This window comes from Crinia signifera, chromosome 5 (genome assembly GCF_055691185.1).
Source record: "Crinia signifera chromosome 5, ASM5569118v1, whole genome shotgun sequence".
Classification (NCBI taxonomy): domain Eukaryota; kingdom Metazoa; phylum Chordata; class Amphibia; order Anura; family Myobatrachidae; genus Crinia; species Crinia signifera.
In genome coordinates this window covers 198,385,322-198,410,479 of record NC_139221.1, presented here as the reverse complement: position 1 = coordinate 198,410,479, position 25,158 = coordinate 198,385,322, and the positions used below count along the sequence as shown (strand labels likewise).

At 41.8% G+C, this 25,158-nt stretch overlaps 1 protein-coding gene across 1 annotated transcript in view; it reads right to left on the bottom strand.

Moving 5' to 3' along the window:
- Positions 1 to 22: 22 nt before the first annotated feature.
- Positions 23 to 25,158, bottom strand: part of LOC146080765 (uncharacterized) — a 48,147-nt gene continuing 23,011 nt past the window's right edge. Inside the window, exons 7-16 of the mRNA XM_083188409.1 lie at positions 16,795 to 16,834; positions 15,757 to 15,787; positions 13,578 to 13,596; positions 12,083 to 12,121; positions 10,332 to 10,439; positions 7,498 to 7,554; positions 6,996 to 7,044; positions 3,747 to 3,803; positions 2,118 to 2,519; positions 23 to 268 (exon numbers count right to left, since the gene is read on the bottom strand). Of these exons, the coding sequence (XP_083044535.1) occupies positions 213 to 268; positions 2,118 to 2,519; positions 3,747 to 3,803; positions 6,996 to 7,044; positions 7,498 to 7,554; positions 10,332 to 10,439; positions 12,083 to 12,121; positions 13,578 to 13,596; positions 15,757 to 15,787; positions 16,795 to 16,834 (858 nt within the window). The 3' untranslated portion in view covers positions 23 to 212. The remainder of the gene's footprint in view (positions 269 to 2,117; positions 2,520 to 3,746; positions 3,804 to 6,995; positions 7,045 to 7,497; positions 7,555 to 10,331; positions 10,440 to 12,082; positions 12,122 to 13,577; positions 13,597 to 15,756; positions 15,788 to 16,794; positions 16,835 to 25,158) is intronic.

Here is a 25,158-nt window from a genome sequence, read left to right as displayed (position 1 = left end):
AAAATATTGAGAGTACAATCACCAGCTTTAAACAGCACACATCATTTATTGGATAAGACTTGTTTTTTTGTGTTCGCTCAAACTTTTTTTATGCTTATTTAAGAAAAAAACAAAGAACAAAAAAAAAAAAACCTGCAAACTCTTTTGAACATGTATCATGAAGGTTTCCACGTCCTTATCTATAGCTTTATTTAAATCAAAGCTGGTAGAAATTAGTCTAGTGCCCCAGTGTTAACGAGGACCTGGCCAAGTATTTCAAGGTTCACATCTGTAAAGATAGAAAAAAAAGGATTAACGTTATTCATATAAAAACAGATGTAATTGTAGCACATGCATGTAATACCCATTTCAGACAGAAAAATCCCAAAAACCCAGGTATTTCCCGGATACAAAAACCCGGGTACAACTAGGCAGCAAGGGGCTGACCCCCTTTCACACAGGAGCAAAAACCCGGGTATTTCCCGTGTCGACCCCTTTCACACAAGCCGGATTTTACCTGCAAAACTCTGTGTGTCATAAGAATAGGACAGTTTTAAAGGCACACAGAGTTGAGGTCATCAAAAGTGGGTGGTGACTGCTCACTGCATTGCATTAACCATGGCATGACACAAGGATATGTTGTAAGCAACTTTTATTGTTTTTAGATACTGGAAGGTACATGTTACCTCACATGGCTGTCAGTATATTTGCAATGTTTGAGTACACTGTGGCATCTTTGACTGTCCCAGTCATCTGTTTGCCGATATCCTCCTCCCCTCTCACTGCCAGCAGCTCTCACCTCTTGCTTCTACCAGTGGGCCATGCTATCCTTTTTTCAGCTCCCTAATGACCTCAGAGGCCAGCTCCATTGCCATGCCCTCCCGGCCAATCAGAGAAGCCTATCCTCACAACCAATCAGCCAGCACCCCACCAGGAGAGCCAATCAGTGCCTAACAATGTGTAATAATCCAAAAAACCCGGGTCGTTTCCTTTCAGACAGCCGGCGACCCAGGTTTTTGGAATACAGACACGGGAAAAACCCAGGTAAATACCTGGGTCGAAGTCCCGGAACTTTAGACCCATGTTGACCCTTTCAGACAGAAGAAAAACCCGGGTCGACACGGCAAGAGCAGGGAAATTCCCAGGTCTTTTTTTCTGTCTGAAAGGGGTATAACAGTAAAATACTCATTTGTTAAAGTTCTAGTTTCTACAAAGAAAATCAGCAAGTTATTCTGGTCATTTGCAGAACGTGATGAAGAACAGTGTTTATCTTTGACAGCACACATCTATCACATTATCTAGACCACTGATAAACATGACCAAAAAGCATATGTAATAGGGTAAGAGTTTGCCAGATGTGCGGTATGTTGGCATTATGTTGACACAAGGAATGTGCAAACAGTGTCTCTAGCATCTAGCATATGCTAACCATACAAACAAATTGACGACATTCTGACCATGTCAACATTCCGTCAATGTCGGCATGTTCATTGTTGAAATAACTACCATTTTCTACAGTCCCATGCCAACATTATAAATGTTGACATAGTATACAGAACCCAATCTTATTTGGGTCTTTTAATAGAAGTTCTCAGTCTCTTTCAAGAGAGCCTTGTAAAGCCCCATACACACTAGGTGACCGAGCCGACGTCAAAAACTGCTAATTTACAGCGTACACACTGCCCAATAAATTTAAAAAAAAAAAATTCCTTTGAAAATAAAAAAACATGCCCTGCCATGGCACAGTACCTATAGCTGCAGAGAACGTGCACTACATTCCCCTGTGCTACGGACAGAATGTTTGTTCATCTGGTAACATGGAAAGTTACGTGATAGCGGATTTAAATAAATAAGACGATAAGTAAGAGGTGTACACGCTGCATTTTTAAAACTATACAAAAATGGTGTAGAATGTGCAGCATGCACTAATTCAGGTGGCGATTCTACAGGATTTGGACTGACTATAGGGCCATGGTGTAGCATATGACCCAATATGTTTGCCTTCAGAGAATTTAATTAGCAAAAAGAACTAAAGTGTAGTAATCCGTGATAATGTAACCATCACTGTAAGCACATGTAATTAATGTGAAAGAAGCAAAAGTACATATGCTTTGGATTCTAAAAAGATTTCTACTCACCCTGAAGAGCTGGATAAAAGGGAGACAGGGTCTTGAGAATATTTGTGACAGTACTTGCATCTTTTCCTTTAAGCAGCAGCAGAATGTCTGGGCTCAGAGCTTTGGAGGTCTTTCCCACTGTAGGTCTTTGTGATGACATCTCAGAAGACTGCTCATATGAACTGCTGTGGGACGATGACTGATCAGGAACGGCTACATTAGTCTCATCTGTATTGTTAAATACATTTGCATTAGAGACATTTGGTGGACTTTCAGAAAAGTGGCCATCAATGCTACTGTGAGAGACATGAGCACTGCCCCCTGTTTTCTGTTCCCCATGAAACTGCCCGTAGCCAGACGTATCAGGAATTTGTGACTCTTGTCCAGTGAACTGGCGAGGTGTATATTCTGCTTTGTACTGGTCTGTAATCAAAGAGAAAATGGTAAAGATAGGACCACAATCACCAAATCTCAGTCACCAACTAAAGAATGTCCCCCTCTCATTGCTCATTCCCTTTTTGAAGTTGCAATTGTATTATGAAATAGATTCTTGTATTGGATGGGAAATATTAGTAACATCAGCATAAGTTCTTGCTAAGATTTACAATATATAGGTCAAAAATTGTCCGACAGGGTCAAAAGGTTGCCAGGTAAAAAATTGTGATAATAGTCAACATACATTTTGTGGATTATTTCAAGTTTTTTCAACTTTTTCTTTATCGTGTGGACTATGATTGGGAATAGTAAATTGTGACATGTGCAGCAAGTCACATTGCACAAAGTGCGGGGAGCAATGCTAGTCCACCAGGGAAAATGTTTCCACTAATTGTGCTTTGTAAACCATATAAAATGACAACCAAAGAATTGTGTTGACCATGTTAACTTTACCTATCTATCTTTAACCTTTTGACCTAACACATGTAGACAACTGGGTTGACCTAATGATTGTACCTAGACCGCATAGATGTTCTATACAACACCCCTTGCTAATTCTAAACTTTATATACAGCATAAAAACATGTAATGGGGACAATAATACCCCTTTCACACCAGTCTAATTTCCTGGGTTGGGCCCAAAAATTGCTGGGATTTCAACCCTGCCATGGAGCAGGGTTGTTCCCGGGTTCAACCCGGGGACCTGGCCAGTGTGAAAGGGGTAGGGGGTACTTACCCGGGTTGCCGGTCCTCGTGTGCGGTCAGGCCAGGGATGCACACAGGCGGCAGGCACCAATGACAGGACAGGCGGCAGATGAAGATGACGCAGCTCTCCAGCGGCAGTGAGGGCGCTGGAGAGCTGCATCATCCACCGCCTGACATGTCATTTGCGCCCGCCACCTGTGTGGATCCCCGGCCTGCACCGAGGACCAGCAACCGGGGTGAGTACTCACCGCCATCAAGCCGCATGCCTCCTTCCCACACCAGAAAATGCAGGGACTTTTCTGGTGTGAAAGGGGCCAACCCGTGCATAGCCTGGCTTGATCCCTGGGGCCACATTCTTGGGTGGTTACGGTCGCTAAACCAAACTAATACCACTTCTGATTTCTGAAAACTATTTGGAGAAGAATCTTCAGGTAACGTTTGTTTTCTCTTCAATATTGTGTGAAAGCTTTACATGTTATTGATGAAGAAATTGTACATTTGTTGACATACACATGGATGAAGTAGATGGCTCCTCAGTGTCCCACAATGATTTTCTTCTGGTCTGCTCTAGATTGTAAAAGTAGTAGAAAATATATTTTTTAATTTAACTAGTAAAACAAATCATAAGCATTTTAAAAGAGCAAACATTCGCTTTTGCATTATGTATATTTAAACTAGAATATGGCAATTGAAAAATATCCTCCACTCAAGACATAGGTATAAAGGCTCCTCCGGAAGTTGTGATAAATTCCACTTCCCTAGTTATCTGACCAATGACATGTAGCATTAAACAAACTATTTAGAGACGGGAAATTTGAAACATTTACAAAGTTTCATTTTGTAATGTAATTTTCATTGGTGTCTAATGACATTAGACACCAATGAAACCTATGAACAAGTAATTTAGTGATGTATGGCCTAGTAAATAATACACCCAAGACCTAGGGGCACTAATAATGATGTTCAAAGATGTACTTGAAGAGAAAGTGGAATTTTGACTCAGTATGGGTGCCTTTTATGCTCATTACTGTTACTAGATTTCCTTTTTTTTTTTCCTCAGCTTCAGGAAACTCTAAAAACATAGAAAACCATTTGTTCAAAGGTACTACACATTGTGCTGCTGAAGAGAAAGCAAAGATCCGCAGGGCAAGGATACTCGAAAAAGGAATTCTAATTCTAATTACCCCCCCACCCCCGGACTATATTTAATGTTACTGAAGAATCTATTAGATATTGATAATTGTGGTGCTGTTTTTAAGGATGCCATAACTTGATAAAGAGTATTAACTGCTTGCACTGGACAACCAAGTCCAGATAGCAGGATAATTTGCTTCCAACAAAAATTAACCCTATTGTGCATATGTGGTAGGAATATAGATTGCAAGCTGCACTGGGTCAGGGACTTATATGAATGGCCAAATGTACTTACTATAAAAGCAGTGAAAACTGTATAAATAACTCTTAAAAATATATAAATAACATTGTATAGGTTACTATTAATTGTGTCCAACTGCTCCATAAACAATTAAAATGTGATTTTGCTCTCTTCTGGTTCAAATTACCATTTTAACACTCACATTTCACTGGATAAGCTAACACAAACTTAGCTACTTGCCTGGCATGGTCACATCAGATGCAACCACACAATGCTGGGCATATCATATCTAATATGACCTGTCAGAAAGTGCAGTGGACAACTACAGGAAGAGACTCTTCTTGCAGTTCCCACTCATAGAAGGAACTTCGGTCCACCTCCTGCCTAGTTTACCCACAGCCCAGCAGCACTTCAACCCCGTGGCTGCAGACACTATCAGTTTCTTACCTTTCCTCTGGAGTATACAGAAAGAAACACATACCACAGTCATTGGTCACAATATCCTAGCCATTGATGTTTTTACCAATGTATTCATTTTTTTTACATAAAAAACATATTGGGTATATGTTATATGTTCTTTACCTAATTCAACTAAATAAAAGCCAAATCAGCAGTTTTTGGAAGAAATATTAAGCAAATCAAATGGTTAAAAAACAATGGAACAATAGCCACCAGATTTAATGGACAAGATGAAATCAGTGTAAAACATTACTTTACTCTTGATACTAACAATCTTCTTGATACTATAAAAGAGTAATTCAATTGAACAGGATATTTAAATTATTGGTTATTACCAACCATGTGTGTTAAGAGAATAATGAGAACTTCTAAACAGACCTAAAGAAAGTAAGTGAGGCTCAGAATGACTTCATAACACTTTCCACAATGGGGCAGATGTCCTAAGAGGGATTCAGTATTAAATCCCGGCAGTCGGGATCCCGGCGTTCAGAATCCCGATCGCCGAAATCCCGACAAGGGGGGGGGACGTGGATCGCCCCCCCCCCCCTTGCAGGCTCCTCGCTACGCTCGGCACACTAATTTATTCTCCCTCCAGGGGTGTCGTGGACACCCACGGAGGGAGAAAGTGTCAGGATTTCGGCTGACGGGATTTCGGCGATCGGGATTCTGAACGCCGGGATCCCGACCGCCGGGATTTACACTGCATCCCCCTACTGCTGTGTACACACGGAGGCGATAGGGGCTGAAATCGCTGGGAATATGGTCGCTGAGCGACCATATTGCCAGTGATTGGAGTGTGCACCAGCGATAAATCGATAAATTTATAAATTTCAGCCCCTGAATGGTCGCTGGTCGGAGGACCATGCTCCTCCGACCAGCGACATCCCCTGCCTCTTCACCCAGCAGGGTTTACATTTTCATCTGCGACCATCTCTGGCCGCAGATGAAAACGGGATACGGGGCAATATGATTGCTAAGCAATATATTGCCAGCGATCATATTGCCCCGTGTGTACGCACCTTAAGAGACATGCAGACTTATACAATTGAAAGAGCTAGGATCAGATTAGTTGTTAGTTAATCTCACTCTACAATTGAGGACATCTGCCCCTAGGGCCACTAAAATATACAGATAAAGTGATAATTGAATAAGACCATGGAAGACCATTTTTTCTGCAGAAAAGAACATCAAGGGACACAACCATTAATTTGAATGTATAATAGGGGACCAGTAAAAAAAATAACAGCCATTGATCACTGGGATTTATAGCTTTAAATTGCTCAATACAGATATACAGTATAGGGCGGTATTGAATGCAGGGAAGAAGGGGGCAGGGGGTATGTGTGAGTGACTGACGGCGAGCAGCACTGATAGCCGGCAGCCAGTATTGAATGCTTACTCTTCACACGCCGTTTCTACCTTGCTTGTTCCCTGAGGCGAGGTGGAGATTGCGAGAGCTGCCGTCAAAACGGCAAGGGTCGCCGCTAACTGCATTAGTGGTGATCCTCGCCGTTTGGGGGAATCCTTGCCGACCTCTGATGGCAAGGATTTCCCCAAAACATTGGATAAAGTGAGCGGCTGGCTCGTCATAAAAACCACGTCGTCAGCGGCATTGAATATACCCCATAGACTTCAGCAAGACCTAGCTAAGTGCGATATTCTAAAACTTTAATTTAATTATAGGATGAACTCGATGGACTGACATCATTTTTTCAACCTGATCAACCATGTTACTCTGTATTATTAACCCTAAACAAACGATACACGTTTAGTTGATGACAGGATAATTTATCTTACAGCTTAAGAAGTGGCCTTACCGATACCTTGAGATAAGGACTTTATCAATTCTGAAGTCTATAGTTTTTCGATTTTCCCTCAGAAAAGAAAAGCATGTTACTGAATAAAATGAATATGAGAGGTCATACCTAAATTTTTTTTGTAGGCATCTTTTTCATTAGCAGTTGGAGGCACCATCTAGAAATAATAAAAACAGCAAGTTAACACGACTAAGTATTTCCTTTAATATCAGCTTTGTGCAGAGTGTGTTTTGCAATATTTTTACTGGTCTCCTTTAAAGGAAAGAAAAGTTTCGGGACCACAAGATAATGACTAATAGAACAGATCACTTGAAAGAGTTTACTCATCTTTGAAAAGAAAAAAAAAAAAAACGCCCCCACGTGTAGGTGCTATTATTTTGTTGATGGGACATATTTAGTACCCTTACCATCTATGGAAAACTTATGTTTGAGCCACTACAGGGTAACACTGTCTGGGGATCAAGATCCCAGGTCATCACTAGACAATAACTAATAAAGAGGACAAACCATTTGAAAGAAGGGACTACCACTTTCAAATGAGAGTACCCTGAAATGATAGAAGCAGGAAATAGGGTTCATTGTCCACCGTAAAGGGGAATGTAATACCTACATTTGATGGTGTTTCCTTATTTGCGATGGTTTGGTTAGTTCCACTTGATCCCAGGGCCTGTAAACATTAAAAGAGTTAAATAAATGGTCAGCCATAAAAGGCAAAAAGTCCCATAATGTAAGGCTGAAAACACTAGCACACATCCTGGGCTATATAAATATTGTCTATACTTCCATCCACGATAACAGCCATATCTTCTAATCTTACTAATAAAATAAATCATATATACAGTGGTGATCGAAAGTTTGGGCACCCCAGGCAAAAATTAATTTTAATGTGCAAAAAGAAGCCAAGGAAAGATGGAAAAATCTCCAAAAAGGCATAAAATTACATGTAAAAAAAAATTGATTTTATTTCTATCATTTACACCTTCAAAATAACAGAAAACAAAAAATAGCGTCTGCAAAAGTTTGAGCACCCTGCAGAGTTTATAGCATGCACTGCCCCCTTTGGACAGCTGAGACCTGGCAGTGTCATGGATTGTTCTCAATCATCGTCTGGAAAGACCAGGTGATGTCAATCTCAAAGGTTTTAAAAGCTCAGACAAATCTGACCTTGCCCCAATAATCAGCACCATGGGTTCCTCTAAGCAGTTGTGCAGATCACTGAAACTGAGAATAGTTGACGCTCACAAAGCAGGAGAAGGCTATAAGAAGATAGCCAAGCTTTATCAGACGCCCATATCCTCTGTTCGGAATGTAATTACACAAAAATCAGCGTTTGAAGTTTGCAAATAAACATATAGACAAGTCTGAAGCATTTTGGAATCAAATTCTGTGGGCCGATGAGGTTAAAATAGAACTTTTGGGCCGGAATGAGCAAAAATACGTTTGGAGAAGGAAGGGCACAGAATTTAATGAAAATAACCTCTGTCCAACTGTTAAGCATGGGGGTGGATCAATCATGCTTTGGGGTTGTATTGCAGCCAGTGGCTCAGAAAACATTTCAGAAGTAAAAAGGAAAAATGGATTCAATAAGATTCCAACAAATTTTGGACGCTAACTTGATGCCATCTGTGAAAAGGCTGACGTTAAAAGGAGGCTGGCTTCTACAAATGGATAATGATCCTAAACACACCTCAAAATCCACAGTGGATTACATCAAGAGGTGAAAAGTGAAGGTTTTTCCATGGCCTTCACAATCGAAACTCTATGGATAGACCTTAAAAGAGCAGTGCTTCACAGACAGCCCAGGAATCTCAAAGAACTGGAAGACTTTTGTAAGGAAGAATGGGCGAAGATACCTCAAATAAGAATTGAAAGACTCTTGGCTGGCTACAAAAAGCGTTTACAAGCTGTGATACTTGCCAAAGGGGGCAGTACAAGGTATTAGCTCTGCAGGGTGCCCAAACTTTTGCAGACGCCATTTTTTGTTTTCTGTTATTTTAAAAAAGTGTACATGATAGAAATAAAACCAACCATTTTTTGACATGTTATAAGAATGTCTAATCTGTAATTTGATGCCTTTTGGAGGTTATTCCATCTTTCCTTGGATTCTTTTTGCACATTAAAATGAATTTTTGCCTGGGGTGCCCAAACTTTCGATCCCCACTGGTAAACACATATACTATCTTACTTCTATATTTAAATTTTATCGAAGCCAGTTTTACAGAAAGTATTTTTTCCCCTCAACAGTATCCCCAGTAAATCTGTGCATAGCCACTGCCATATGTGATTAGTTATGCTTCATTTATAATGCCTGTTATTTTCTTAGCAAATTACCCAATAATACTTAAGCTGGGAACACACTACATGTGTATGTGTGTACCCGCAGACACCTATGCACACTTGCTGGAGACTAGCAGCAGCAAATCAAGCTGCATTCCACAGCATGGCTCCCAAAAGTGAGGTCTTCTGGCTGCCCTACATGAAGAAGTGATGGAAAGGGATGCAGACTACAAACAGGAGCTTGTATCACTGTAGCGAGTATACACTACACGATGTGCCTCATATGTCGGTCTGACCCACCTGAACAGCTTTACTGTTAAGTGACAAATTTGGTGATCCCTTACATTAAAAAATCCATAACATTCTTTAGATAAAAAAATGACTTGCACTTCAATAAAACTGGGCACGGAGTAGTACTACTAAGGAAACCATGGCATAAGTGCACAATACAGTACATAGGTTTCAGTATCGAGTAGAAGCTTTTGGATCGTCAGTAAGAGAAAAAATAATTATATTATGGTTTTAGTACCCCCACAGACAAAGAGAGCCAAGCTGTTGCTGCCACAATTCAGCGCACTGCTAGATTTTAACCAACCCTCTAGTGTGGTTGTTGCCATTTTAGTGCACAATGTTTTAATTGAATGGCTTAATTAAATACCCCTGCCTCCATAGTCCATAGGTTTTTTTCTGCCTTTTTCACCAATAAGAAATTCACCAATTATGCTTCGGGTGCCTAAGATAACCGCAGCATAATTACTAATAAGTACTGGCATTGGGCAGAAAAGAGGGCCACACTGGGGCTAATTGGATAGCCAATGACAAAGCTATTAGCAGTGGTAAATTACAGCTGATTTTATTCATCAATTCACCACCATTATACAATGGGAATCATTATTTGTAATAAAAAAAAGAGGGAAACCAAAAAGATCATATTTTAGTCAATGGTAAAAAAATATGCACATGGCAAGACAAATCGCTACTCTTGGACCGTGTTGAAGAATGACTGTAAATGCAGCAAATGGTAAGGATAAATCCTAGCACGACTTACTTTGATTACACAGAGATTACGGAAAATGGATACGGACACAGTAGTGTGGGTTTTATTTTTAGATATGGTTATAAGTACAAGTCAGGAGGAATATAGATATGCTAGTAATAATAACTTACCGACTGCTGTTTACATTTCAGAAAATACTGCTCCAGATTGCCAAGCAGCTGCTGTGTCAGGCTCAGTACTTCAGATGCCTCCGTCTGTGATGAAAGCTTGATATTTCTCTAGAAAAGTTTATAATCTTTGCAATCAATACATTCATATTATATGGCACATACATCTATCTATCTATACACACAATACTGTGCAAAAGTTTTAAGGGTACTTATATGTTAGTTGGGCACCCACTAAGCTATTTGCTTAGTTTTACGCGTCCGCTCGCCACACTTCGGGCTCGGTGGCTCGCTGCGCTAGCCACACTATATAAAATCAACTCCATGCCGACTAGGATAGTGGGGGTATGAGCGTACTAACTATAGTGGGCGCCCAACTAACATATAAGTACCATTTTAAGTACAGTAGATGTGGAAAAAAATGCTGCAAAGTAAGGATGCTTTAAAAAAAATAGAAGTCTTAATAGTTTTTTTTATTAATTAACAATAAGCAAAGTGGAGGAACAGAAGAGAAATATAATTAAATCCATATTTGGTGTGAGCACCATTTGCTTTCAAAACCGCATAAATTCTAAGTAAAGTTGCACAAATTCAGGGATTTTGCAAGATTATAGTCTGGTATATTTTGTTGATTATACACCTAACCGGTGATAATGATCAACATTTTAATATGTAGGATGAAAAAGTAATTGACTAAAACAGAAACAGCTGTGCCAGAGGCTAAAAACTTTGTGAGGAAACGCCAAACTCTGTTGCAAAGGTAAGGTTGTGGAAGACCGTTTCATGTCACAGGTCATACACCATGGTAATACGGAGCACAGCACCAAGACACAAAGTACAGTAGGTATACTGAATCAGCAAGGTCTCTCCCAGGTAAAGATTTCGAAGCAGACTGGGGTTTCAAGATGTGCTGTTCAAGTGCTTTTGAAGAAGCACAAATAATGGGCAACGCTGAGAACCATAGATGCAGTGGTCAGCCAAGGAAACAAATGAAACTTCATGATTGCGTCCATTTAAAATCTGAAGATGTCCAGCGGCGCCATTAGCTCAGAGCTGGCAGAAACCAGTGGGACCTAGGTATACCCATCTACTGTTTGGAGAAGTCTGAGTGGCCAAGAGCGGTCTTAATGGAAGAATTGCAGCCAAAAAGTCATACCTACGACGTAGAAACAAGGCCAAGTGATTCAACTAGCAATTGGGGTGTAGAAAAATGGCAGCAGGTGCGCCTCAATGCGAAGAAATAAAAGGTAGGTATGCATTCATCATGCAATACCATAAGGAAGGCTTCAAATTTAACGCCAAACATCCAGCTTATATCATTAAGAACTAGTTTATCATAAATTAACAAAGAGTCCTGGAAGAGATTATATGGCCCCCAGATAGCACTAATCTCAACATCATCGAGCCTGTCTGGGATTACATGAAGAGACAGAAGGATTTGAGCAAGCCTACATAGATTTGTGGTTCAAGATGAATGGAACAACATCCCTGCCAAGTTCCTTCAAAAACAGTGTCCAAGTGCATCTAGAAGAAATGATGCTGTTTTGAAGGCAAAGGGTGGAAACACCAAATATTGAACTTACTTAAATTTGATCTAAAATATCTATTCTGTTCATTCACTTTGAATTTTATTATTTTATTAAAACACTTCTATTTTTTAAGGAATTGTACTTTGCGGCATTTTTCACACACCTGCCTAAAATTTACAGGAAATGTATTGATATGTTGATAAATATTCCCAAACTTTAACATACCGAATATAATAAAGCCATTTTCCTCCGGTAGAGTGGATACTGTAAAAATAGTAAAAATGTATTGATTAGGAAGGCAAATGTAATGTATGTATGTATGTATATATATATATATATATATATATATATATATATATATATATATATATATATATATAAATCAGCAACACCAAAGTGTGGTCAACGTTTCTGAGGTTTTAATGTACCTCTTTCGTCAGGATGTCCTGACGAAAGAGGTACATTAAAACCTCAGAAACGTTGACCACACTTTGGTGTTGCTGATTTATTTCTGTTGAAGAGTCTCCGTGAGTGCCGGCCTCCGCTCCATTGTGAGCATCCATGCATGTATTACCCTAAGGCAGCGATTGTTTACTGTTTGGACTGAGTGCCGGATTATCTCCCTTCCCATACATACACACACACACACACACACACACACACGGGTACCCCTTGCCAACGCTCAGGCTGGAGGGGAATAAGGCGGCACTCCACGGATATAGGTGAAATCAAAATAGTTTATATCGGCATAATCAAAATGGAAACCATCAACGTTTCAAGGCTCTGTGGCCTTTTCGTCAGGATGTGCTCCAAATGTGCTGAAGTGCTGTGCAAAAAAAAAAAAAAAGAAAAAAGGAGATATATATATAGAGATAGATAGATATATATATAGCACAGGTGTAGACCCAAATAAGTTCCACGGAGATCACTTGCACAATTTTTATGGTACTTTTTCAGGATATAATAAATCTTACTATTGTAAGCAGTCGACGTTTCGGCCACTAGAGGGCCTTTGTCAAGACAGGTCACCAAATACGTCCGTACAGCACAAGAAATTCAAGTACTTGAATTTCTTGTGCTGGAAGATCTTGTACATGTGTATTAGTGATATCTCAGGGTTGCCGACTTTTAAAAAATCCTCTCCGGGAGAAGCCCGGAGAGGAATCTCTTTCATTACGAGTTTGGGGCGGGGCTTAACAGTGACGTCATTAAGCTCCGCCCCATTATGGCAAATAGCCAAAATAACTGATCTCCATGGAGGGGGCGGGGCTAAAATGTCACGATTGTGCCATTTTAGCTCCGCCCCCTCCTCTGAGACCCGTGGATTTCGGCATTTAAATGCCGCGATCGGGGGGTCTCAGGGGGGTCCCCCTGATTCCAGGAGGGTTGCCCACCCTTCCGGGGGCCGGGAGGAGGGACCCGATTTTCGGGAGACTCCCGCAAATTCTGGGAGGGGCGGCAACCCTGTGATATCTAGAAGTACAAGGATCACAATTATGCAGATGGCATAATAAGAAATGCACTTGATAAAAGGAGAAAGCCAAGTGTAGAACATAGAAATGTGTAAATGAATTGCGTGTATTCTATTTTAAAAATACATCCCAAATATACATTACCAATAAAAAAGGATTATCTTGTAGAGACCTGATGCTGCAGTTCCCATTTTCTCTTGTTGAATTGCAGCAAGAAATATGAGAGAACAACAGAAAAGAAAACTTACTTTTTCTGATGGTCCGGGCCTAAAGTGGTGAAAAACAGTAAAAAAAAATAAAATTATTAACTATGAATAAAATGCAAATAACAAAAAGGACTGCCAGTAGTTGAGTGACTTTCAAATAATGGAGTCAGTGTGTGGGCTCAGCTAAAATTCAATAGCATAACAAGCATAGAATGAATATAGAGTCCAGTTTTATAATCGGTATTGAGTCATTATCCGAAGAGGCCATTATTTCCTGGCAAGCTAATAGAATGTTATATGCAAGGACCTTTCTCAAGGCAGCAACAAGTACAGCAATATATCCAAAGGGGATGCAGTTAAAATCCCGACAGGGTCATAATACCGACAAGGACAAATTCTCTACAAGGACAAAATCCCGACAAGGACAAAATTTTGTCCTTGTCGGTATTATGACCCATCCGGGATTTTGACCGTCGGGATTTCATACCGAATCCATCCAAAGTTGTGGAAGGCAAAGTAGACAAATAGGGAACTGGGGACAGGGGAGCACTGCCTGGGGACCTACTTATACGGGTGAGTGAATCCTTCCACAGTGTGGAATGCATGGCGTCACTGCTGGAAGTGCGGGCCGTGCTGCTGTTGCGGTCGCTGGGTGTCAGAGCTATTGATGGTGGCCAGTATGTGGTACATGGCCCTGTGGTGTGTGTCTTACACTGGGGGGCAATTTATGGTCGGATTAGAGGAGAACAATTGTGGCACGGGATGCAGGCGTGGTCCATTACATCGTCACATGGTCTATCCAGCCACCTCCATCAATTGGCTAATGATAGGTCATGTGGGTTGTTTGTAAACAGTGAATTACACAGCACACCAACAGGCCTTGTGTTTGTATCACATGTTCTAAGCAGGGATTTGGCATTACAGGAGTGTGGGAGACAAACAAAGGTATTAAAACAACAAAAGGCAAATCAAAAGAGAGCTCAAAATATCAATAGCTATATTACAGTCTCATCGAAATATGTCCATGGGAAAAAAGAATTAAAAATACAAATATGAGCCAATAGGCTCCTACAAATTGAGACACGCTGGATCTTTGAATTCAAAACGGTGTTCCCTCAGGGTCTTAAAGAGAAGATGCCCTGGAGCATTTTCTGAAGCACTACCAGGGTTCTGACCATCTTCCTCTGGGACACGCTTCTCTGCATTGTGCTTAACCAATAACATATAAAGTACAATCATTAATGTATTTGTGTTACTAGTGCAGCATTTGCTATATAGTAATAACACTATTGACATAACTATCTTTAATGTCCTGTACTTCCACACATTATGACACAGCGGTGATTTGTATTTCCTGGTTGCTTAGGCAACACACACTCGCCTCCCAGCAGACGGACAGATAGCAGCAGACAATCTGCTTCCGGTGCTCAGTCACCAGAGAGACGCACTGGTGATGGGCTCTCACTTCCTTCTTATGCCTGTTAAAGGTAAGAGTCTTCTTGTAGGTTTGTCACCATTCTGCACCTTGAAAACGGGGTGTTGTTACCCTGAAACATCAGATTTTTGATGCACATTCTACTTTGATATAAAGTTAGTTTTTTACAAGCCTGTGAGTACTGCTATCTCTACTACATCATAAAATTGTTTATTGGAAGGCACTGGAGCAGCTGCATCCTCACAGAAGCAGAGTGCCAATCGTTCATCTCTATATCTATGTATAGATATCACCAGTATTTGTTATTTTAGTTTGGTTGTGGATTTCTGTTGATGCATGTTCTTTTTGTTTATTAGCATTTTTTTTACTTATTTTGGTTATTTTTTTTCTCGCAGCCTGGATCAGGTTATCATGGCAACTGCCTGCGACGCAAAGCTGGAGACAGGCCAGATACACGTACCAGGAAGTTCCTGTGGAGCGGGGGATTCCTGAGAAGTGTGACCGGAAGTCCCGGCTAATGCAGCGGGCGGGTACCGTGGCTGGCCGGACGGAGAAAGAGAACACACTCTGTTATATAAGGTGACCACTTTTGATTTATAACCTGAAGAAGGGCAAATAAAGCCTGACAGCTTGTTTATCAGCCAGAGACTGGAGTGATTTGTTCACAGTCCGTGAATGCAAGCTAATGAAAACTGTATTATTGACTTTGTGTGTGAACGCCACTTTACACAAACAAAATCTCAAAAACAAATTCAAACACCCAAAGGGACGGCTTAACACACTTACTTTGAGTAGTTATTTGAGTCTACCCAGGTTTCTAAAAAGAGAGGATCAAACATGAAAGAATTACTGTGGAAATATAAGAATTCAACTTACAGGATAGCTGCCCTGCAACCTAGTCAAATATTTTATTAACATTCTCCTAACCTCCCATGGTCAAACACAAATTGCTGATTCTGTAATTAATAAAAGTGTAAAGTAATTTAGGTACCCCACTTAAAACATCAGTGGACAAAATTACACAAAGAGCATTGTTAACAAAACGAGCAACCTCGAGCAATGACTAGGCAGGATTTTGTGTTCGTATGTTTGTGTGGGAGAATTCAATAGATGCAAAATCGTTTTAAAGTATCAGTGGTACTGTAACTTTAAGCATCACTTACTAGAATATATACTAACAAATGGTATGCCAGAAAATACAAAAGCGTGTGCAGTCTTGACCAATACAATGGTTTACAACCCCGCAGCAAGATTCTCGAACACGGTTTTTCAATGTGTTGCTTTAAAAAGCAGTAGGTGCAAGCTGGTGCACAATCTACATTGGCGCCTACTAAAAATCAGACAGACCCTGATTAAAAGTGTAAATTTGAAAAGAAGAGACGGTACTTCTTTGCAAATGTTGTTTATGACTGAAAACCGCAGCAATACTTTATTGAAGAGTGATGAACAACCAGCCAACATGACAGTTAGGAACTGGTTGTTTATCACTCTTCACTTTATCACTTTTTTAAGCTTGATGCATCTGGCCTTTAACAAGATAAGACTTCACCACTAAGACAAAACCTCAGTTGAGGTGAGCCATTCACAGAAGAACAAAAATTGCACTCCCAAGCTGCGAATGAGCACTCTAAAAACCTACCATGAGCGACCTCAATGCCAAATGGTACAGGAGGTTTAACATTCAAATACTGCAAACCTATCTCAAATGTTTAAATGTCTGTAAGTGGTTAGTTACAGTTAAATGTTCATCTCTCATTCAAAAGTGTTCACTGTACTGAATGCCATAAACATCTATGAAGATCAATACTGTATGAAAAAGCAAACCTTGTTCTTTCTTGAATTCGGATTCTGAAACGTATACAATCTAAAAACAAGCAAAGCCATTAGAAAATAGTGAAGCAGTTATGTATTCTATTACATTTTATAGTAAAATACACTAAATTAGCATATTAACAGTTTCTTATATAGCGCACACATATTCCGCTGCGCTTTACAGAGAACAGTCCGTGCCCCAGTGGAACTTACAATCTATATTCCCTACCACATGTACATGCACACAGACATTTTAGGGTTAATTTTGTTGGGAGCAAATTAACCTACCAGTATATTTTTGCAATGTGGGAGGAAACCAGAGTACCCGGAGGAAACCCACGCAAGTACGGGGAGAATATACAAACTCCGCACAGTTAGGGCCATGGTGGGAATCAAACCCATGACCTCAGTGCTTTGAGGCAGTAATACTAACCATTACACCATTTGTACTGCCCTAGCATAGATCTAATGGAAATACAGGACCAAAAGAAAGGCAGCTGTAAGTTCAGCTCTGTGATGGTCACAAACTGTGGGGAGAATAGCACTGTCCCATCTATCTCAAATCTATCCCATCTGGCTCACTAAGATGGGTATATAGCAGGTGATAGGTCGTTTGAACAAGAAAAGAAAGGGGTGTTGAGCTGCGCTTGGTATAACTTTGTAAAAAGTGAGGTAATGAAACCTGTAAAGTTGGGTGAAAAAAATGAGGGATTGGTTGATCTAGTACAAAAAGATTTAATGTCTAAAATACATATAGCCAGAATACATTGATAATTCTCTAAAATCACATAAAATTCATATCTCACCAACCAAACTGGGGAAAATGTATGGCCCGGAGAGTCCCAAGAGTCCTGTATAGGGCTGAGATGTAAATCGTCCTGTTTGGAGCTGCAATGATATGCCCAATTGGAGCAGTAGGGAGGGAGGACCAGATGTAAGAATAAGGAGCGGCTTAAGTTGACACGGATTGCCGACTCCCTCCGCTGGATGGACTGGAGCGGGATGGGTCCTCTACCTCTACCTTACTGTAGGAATTTGTAATCCAAATGGAACCAGTGGAGGTGGTATTACCGGACTGGGATCTGTGCGTGGCCCAAGGGGACCCCCAGGTCCTGGTGAGGCGTGATGGTTGTCTCCAATGTAGCAGATGGTGGGGAGGACTTGAAGATGTTGATAAGGAGCGGCCCAGGATGGCACAAATAACCGACTCCCTCCGCTGGATGGAATAGAGCGGGATACAGTCCTCGACCTCAACCTTGCTGCTAGGACTTGGTGGTCCAATTGGACAAAGGGTGGTAAGTGTGTGCACAAATAAGCACTTCCGGGTTCTTTAGGGGTACCAGTTTGGTATTCTGGAAGGAGATAGAAACCTGAGTCCTGACCGGTTTCGCTGCTCCAGGCAGCTTTGTCAGAGGATAACAGGTTTAAAACATGGCTGGCTATTTATTTCCTGTTACATGGGTCATGTGACCAACTTGATTAGATCAACCAATCTATTTTATAAACAAATAGGGCACTAAAGTAGGAGGCAAGTTACTATAAATTCATACACAATAGTATACAATAATAAGATATACACTAAAACATAGTTTGTTAATTGTAAAGTGCTTAGATTATGATCGCTAGCTTGTGCAATCAATTTTGTTAGTATGGTAGTCATGGTGACTGAGATGACCTTATCGAATGTGCATTTCAATTGGAGGAATAACCTATTAGTTTCCAGGTCATTCTGCCCTGATGGTATGTGGGCTGTGAGGGCGGAAGTACCTGTGGTGCGACCTGTAAGGGCGTCCCCTCTATGCTTTAATGGCAGGGGGGAGGATTGCATGTCAGAGCTTGTTGTCCCTCCCTGAAAACGGAATGGAATCATTTGTCAGACTGCATTTGAGTCTACAAGCATAGGTCTACACCATTAGGTCGACTTGCATTATGTCGACCTGACTGAAGGCCGACATGGATTAGGTCGACATGGTCATAAGGTCGACAGGTGTTAGGTCGACAGTGAAAAAGCCGACATTTTTTTTTTTTCCTCAAGCGTCGACACAGTCAACATGGCACCGCGTCCCCTCGCAAGGCTTGCTGCGCTCGCCATGCTTCGGGCACGGTGCCTCGCTACGCTCGGCACACTATTGTGGTGTGTGGGCTGTGAGGGCGGAAGTACCTGTGGTGCGACCTGTAAGTGCGTCCCCTCTATGCTTTAATGGCGGGGGGGAGGATTGCATGTCAGAGCTTGTTGTCGCGTCACCCGGACTTCCGGTGACGCGACCCACCGAGTGGCGTGTTGTTGGGGGCATTCCCAACAGCTTCCGGCAGTCGCGTCATCCCGGCTTCCGGTGACGCGGCTCGTCGGAGATCGTGATGCCAGGGGCGGGGTCCTAGGCATCACGATCTCCGACGAGCCGCGTCACCGGAAGCCGGGATGACGCGACTGCCGGAAGCTGTTGGAAATGCCCCCAACAACACGCCACTCGGTGGGTCGCGTCACCGGAAGTCCGGGTGACGCGACAACAAGCTCTGACATGCAATCCTCCCCCCCGCCATTAAAGCATAGAGGGGACGCACTTACAGGTCGCACCACAGGTACTTCCGCCCTCACAGCCCACACACCACAATAGTGTGCCGAGCGTAGCGAGGCACCGTGCCCGAAGCATGGCGAGCGCAGCAAGCCTTGCGAGGGGACGCGGTGCCATGTTGACTGTGTCGACGCTTGAGGGAAAAAAAAAAAAAAAAATGTCGGCTTTTTCACTGTCGACCTAACACCTGTCGACCTTATGACCATGTCGACCTAATCCATGTCGGCCTTCAGTCAGGTCGACATAATGCAAGTCGACCTAATGGTGTAGACCTATGCTTGTAGACTCAAATGCAGTCTGACAAATGATTCCATTCCGTTTTCAGGGAGGGACAACAAGCTCTGACATGCAATCCTCCCCCCTGCCATTAAAGCATAGAGGGGACGCCCTTACAGGTCGCACCACAGGTACTTCCGCCCTCACAGCCCACATACCATCAGGGCAGAATGACCTGGAAACTAATAGGTTATTCCTCCAATTGAAATGCACATTCGATAAGGTCATCTCAGTCACCATGACTACCATACTAACAAAATTGATTGCACAAGCTAGCGATCATAATCTAAGCACTTTACAATTAACAAACTATGTTTTAGTGTATATCTTATTATTGTATACTATTGTGTATGAATTTATAGTAACTTGCCTCCTACTTTAGTGCCCTATTTGTTTATAAAATAGATTGGTTGATCTAATCAAGTTGGTCACATGACCCATGTAACAGGAAATAAATAGCCAGCCATGTTTTAAACCTGTTATCCTCTGACAAAGCTGCCTGGAGCAGCGAAACCGGTCAGGACTCAGGTTTCTATCTCCTTCCAGAATACCAAACTGGTACCCCTAAAGAACCCGGAAGTGCTTATTTGTGCACACACTTACCACCCTTTGTCCAATTGGACCACCAAGTCCTAGCAGCAAGGTTGAGGTCGAGGACTGTATCCCGCTCTATTCCATCCAGCGGAGGGAGTCGGTTATTTGTGCCATCCTGGGCCGCTCCTTATCAACATCTTCAAGTCCTCCCCACCATCTGCTACATTGGAGACAACCATCACGCCTCACCAGGACCTGGGGGTCCCCTTGGGCCACGCACAGATCCCAGTCCGGTAATACCACCTCCACTGGTTCCATTTGGATTACAAATTCCTACAGTAAGGTAGAGGTAGAGGACCCATCCCGCTCCAGTCCATCCAGCGGAGGGAGTCGGCAATCCGTGTCAACTTAAGCCGCTCCTTATTCTTACATCTGGTCCTCCCTCCCTACTGCTCCAATTGGGCATATCATTGCAGCTCCAAACAGGACGATTTACATCTCAGCCCTATACAGGACTCTTGGGACTCTCCGGGCCATACATTTTCCCCAGTTTGGTTGGTGAGATATGAATTTTATGTGATTTTAGAGAATTATCAATGTATTCTGGCTATATGTATTTTAGACATTAAATCTTTTTGTACTAGATCAACCAATCCCTCATTTTTTTCACCCAACTTTACAGGTTTCATTACCTCACTTTTTACAAAGTTATACCAAGCGCAGCTCAACACCCCTTTCTTTTCTTGTTCATTCAGTACAGGACTAACTATCCTGTCCCAGAGCAGCAGCTAGGGAAACACAGCTCCAGCCAGGCGCACCTGCACCCAGACCCACTCTGTGTGGTCAGGGTCACCACCACCCCTTTTTCGATAGGTCGTTTGAACCTGCAAATCGAACTGAGATGTTGCTCACATCGCCCAATGTGTATAGACTATTGCATGCTCTTGAATGTTGTTCATTGCATGATGAATGACACAATCTTGATGAAATGCGTAATTCCCTTCTGAGATGCTTACAATTGTAGAAGATCATGGCTCTCCAGTGGCAGTCTGAGCTCCATTATGAGTTTGTGAAGCAAGTGAATGTGCTAACTTCTTTAGTGTGCATTGCGGCTTACTGTATATACGGTTCTGTGCATTGACATTACAGAACTTTAGTCAGAAGTAGCTTTGATTTTAAGTTTTATAAAAAAAAAAAAAAAAAAATTAATATTGTTTGAACAAATATTAGCAGGGTTGGCTGGTTTGAAGCAAATGTTTAAAAATTGTTGTGACTACAGGCACAGCACTGACATCTTAAACAAAAAAAAGTATTTTGTAAGGGAATCCCTGGTGTTATTCCACATTCTCGTTACTTGTGGTCTTTATCTAAGTAAGCTGAACCAACGCAGTAAATCACACACACAGACCAGAGATATAGGGAGGTGATTTATATAAGAGGTGCTAAATCTGCCATTCATTAATCCCAATTTATTTCCCATAATTGCACAACATCTTAAATCCTTTTTAGCTAGTGTAGAAATATTTTTTTTCTTTTGGTCTAGTTTACTCGAAGCTTTCAAACAGACAGGGAACTGAAAAGGCATCTAAACTAGTGTTTTTATTTAAAATGTTAATGCCAGTGTCATATCCAGTGCTATTTGCTTAAATCCTTTGTTTTTTGTGTTCGCGCGTTTCTCTGAAAATTACTTTTGCCTTTTTTAATAATGTTTAGTCTAAAATTGGTTTTATTTAACCCTAATAATTTTGGATTGTTAGGGGTAAATTTACTAAGATGGGAGTTCTATTGCAGATGGAATGTTGCCCAAAACAACCAATCAGCTTCTACTTCTTATTTATTCAGCACCTTATAGAAGATAGAAAAGAAGGAATTATTTCTTGAAAATAGCGCTACCAGGACAAGCAGCCTAATTTACACAAGTAGTGTTATTGTCTCCACTACAAAAGAGGCACTAGAATAGAATAGAAGTTCTATTAAAGATACCCATAGCAACCAATGAGATTCTATCTATCTATAATTTTCCCTTGAATGTTAGAAAGCATTAAAACATGGTTGATCAAGGTTTTTAATACATAGCAATGTTTCATGGTATTATTATAACAAACGTGATTACATTTTTGGCTTTACTAAATGCAAAGAAATAAAAATTAGTTTAGTTTAGGGGCGTGGCTTGGCCGGGCGTGTGAGAGGTAGCGAGGAGACAGAGCTCCGGGTCCAATCCTTATAAAAATCCTGTTAACGTGCAAAGAAGGCACCTCTACCCTGGCTCATTTTACCTTGCTGGGCTCTGGGCACACTTATAGAGCCACTTTACAGCCGCTGGGCACTTATTTACCTGCCGTGGCGGTGACCAAGGCCTAGTCCAACCTGCTTCTCCTGCAGCCAAGCATACAGGGCCATCTTGGGTGGCTCTACCTGTCAGCGCTGCGACACCACTGATTACACAGCCGGGAGCAGCCGCGGCAGGTCCTCTTTGATCTCCCTCTGCCTGCCGCATCTTTGGAGTGGAGGCCACGGCTCAGAGATCCTCCCAAGGTCCTCTTCAGGCACCGCGGTGTGTTCGGGGGTTGGAGGCTAAGTGGCAGGGGGAGACCGCTGCGTAATACCGCGCTCCTGAGTGGCGGGAATGCCATATGTTGGCTTGGCTGCCCTGTGTGCTGTTACTACTGCGATAAGACCCCTCCTGTTTGGCTGCGGACTCTGAGGCTCCAGCCCCCGGCGGCAGCTCCTTCATCCTGCTGTAGTGCTCGGGGTATTGGTGGACTCCAGCGGACATTTTATAATATACTACAACACAGCCTGCTTGCTGGTAAGGTGTGGGGAGCTGTGTATTCGGGACTGAACCACGGTTACTATTAATACTTTGACTTTCTGCTACCTTCACTTTGGCTATTGTCTACTGTCCCACATTCCTCTGTTTTAAGTGCATTGGTGGTGGGTGAGCTCTGATATATATATATATATATATATCTTGGAAACTCCTGTGGGGACGAATTCTCAACAGTAGACCATTCCCACTGTATCATGGAAAATTCAATACAGCCAATCCTGTGGGCCATCACAGCTTCCACACAGAGGCTGCTACAATTGGATACTATAACTAGGGATACTGTTTCTCCCTATTGCTCCTATGATGGGTGCAATGCAAGGGTTGAGCAGACTAGCTCTAACATCTGCATTAATGGCCCTTACTCTCTCTCTGCACAAATATACTTTGGACCCACTGACTTTAACGTCTATAGTGGATGCGAAATCCTGCTTCTACACTAGTTTTAGATGCTCCATTGTTGATGCAGCTTTAAAAATGCCTAGCACACTTTTGCCAGATGCACCAAGATTGTATATCTTGTTTATTTTATACAGTGGAAATTCCTTTGTACTCCCATGTACAGGCTGGATCAGCACCGCATCTATGACTATTTTGTTCACCTTTGTTATCGCTGCACCTACCTAACTGAAAAACGTTGACACTTGGCCGGACTAAAAGATAATGCTACATATACCTGCCGAACTGAAAATAGTGTTTTTAAATACTGTTTTACCTATGCAGACTGACCCTCATTTTATTAGTTTTTTCTATATCCTTTTTATTTTATATAGATTTTTTAGGATATCCTGTTGTTCTGTAACACATATACATTTTAAACTAACTCACAACGTGATTATTGCTATCTTATATTGCTTTGTGTCTTTGTTACAAGGTTCTCCTTTCTAGATCAATGCAGGAGAGCTGGGCCACTATGGCTTAAGCTTGAGGCCACTATACATTTTGTCTCGATTTCTTCTAAGGGGGATAGGTGAATCTATAAATTTTCTAGGGCCTGGCTGGACTAATTCATAGAGCTGCAAATACTTTATACTGTGCTGGATTCTATAGGAGTCAATCTGGTGCTCCGACCATTGCTCATTTGGTATGAAATTACGAAAATCCTGCTTTGTGTGCTACCTATGCCAGCTTCTATACCCCCACATGGATGGGAATCTTCTGGAACTCTGGTCCCACCTTTTTGCTATTTCTCCTATGCTATATGGACTGGCCGGATTGATAAATTATGATATATTGTTCATCATGATATCTCTCCCACTGTTCCTACTCATTCTTCTCCAATAGCATTATTGGCTTCCTATTAGTAATATTCTGTTATGCATATATAAATATCCTGATTTTACTTTTAATGCACACCATGTGATCCTGGGGGGGGGGGGGGGGGGAGGGAGGAGTTTGCTCCTGCCATTATCTGGGTATTCTCCTCTTATGGGGGCTACAATAGGGGGGGATGGGGTTGGATAGTTGGCATGGTTGGTATAGTTCGTTTCCTGCTTACTCTCGAGTGACTTTGAATTTGCAGGCCCGGCCAGATTAATATTTCTTGCTGTGTGTATTCCGTCACGTATGCTCTGACTTAGCCTGCCGTCATGTCTACACTCGACACCTTTTGGGGCTGTACTTATTCTAAAAAGGGGCTATGGAACTTCATATTTTTATACTGTGAGAACATTTGTCCTAGTTTTCCTAAGGCCATTAGCCATATAGCCCCCTGTCCAATATCCTTCTGTATATCCTTCTTTTCCTGGGTGGGTGGGAAGGGGAGGGATGGGTTAGATTAGTATATTGTTGTAGTATAGTATAGTTATAGTTGGGTGGGTAGGATTGGGGGGGGGGGGGGGGTTAGGTTTTTGGTACAAGTTAGCTACCATACAGCTAAAGACCACTAACCTGCTTCTCGTTAGTTCATGATAGGTAGTAATGGGTAATGGTTGCAGGGCTCCAGGTACACCTAAGTTGGAGGTGGGTAGTACAGGGTGGGGGTTAATGTGGGAGGTTTGCTTTGGGTCCTTTTGGGAGGTTTCTTTTCTATTAATGTTAGTTGGTTATTTAAGCTTAGACAGTGGGGTTTTTTGATAGCTGATTATTTAACGATACAGATCAATGGTGCCTTCTGATTTGTTATGCACTGTGTTTATGCGAGTGTGCCTCTTTCTATCTCTCCGT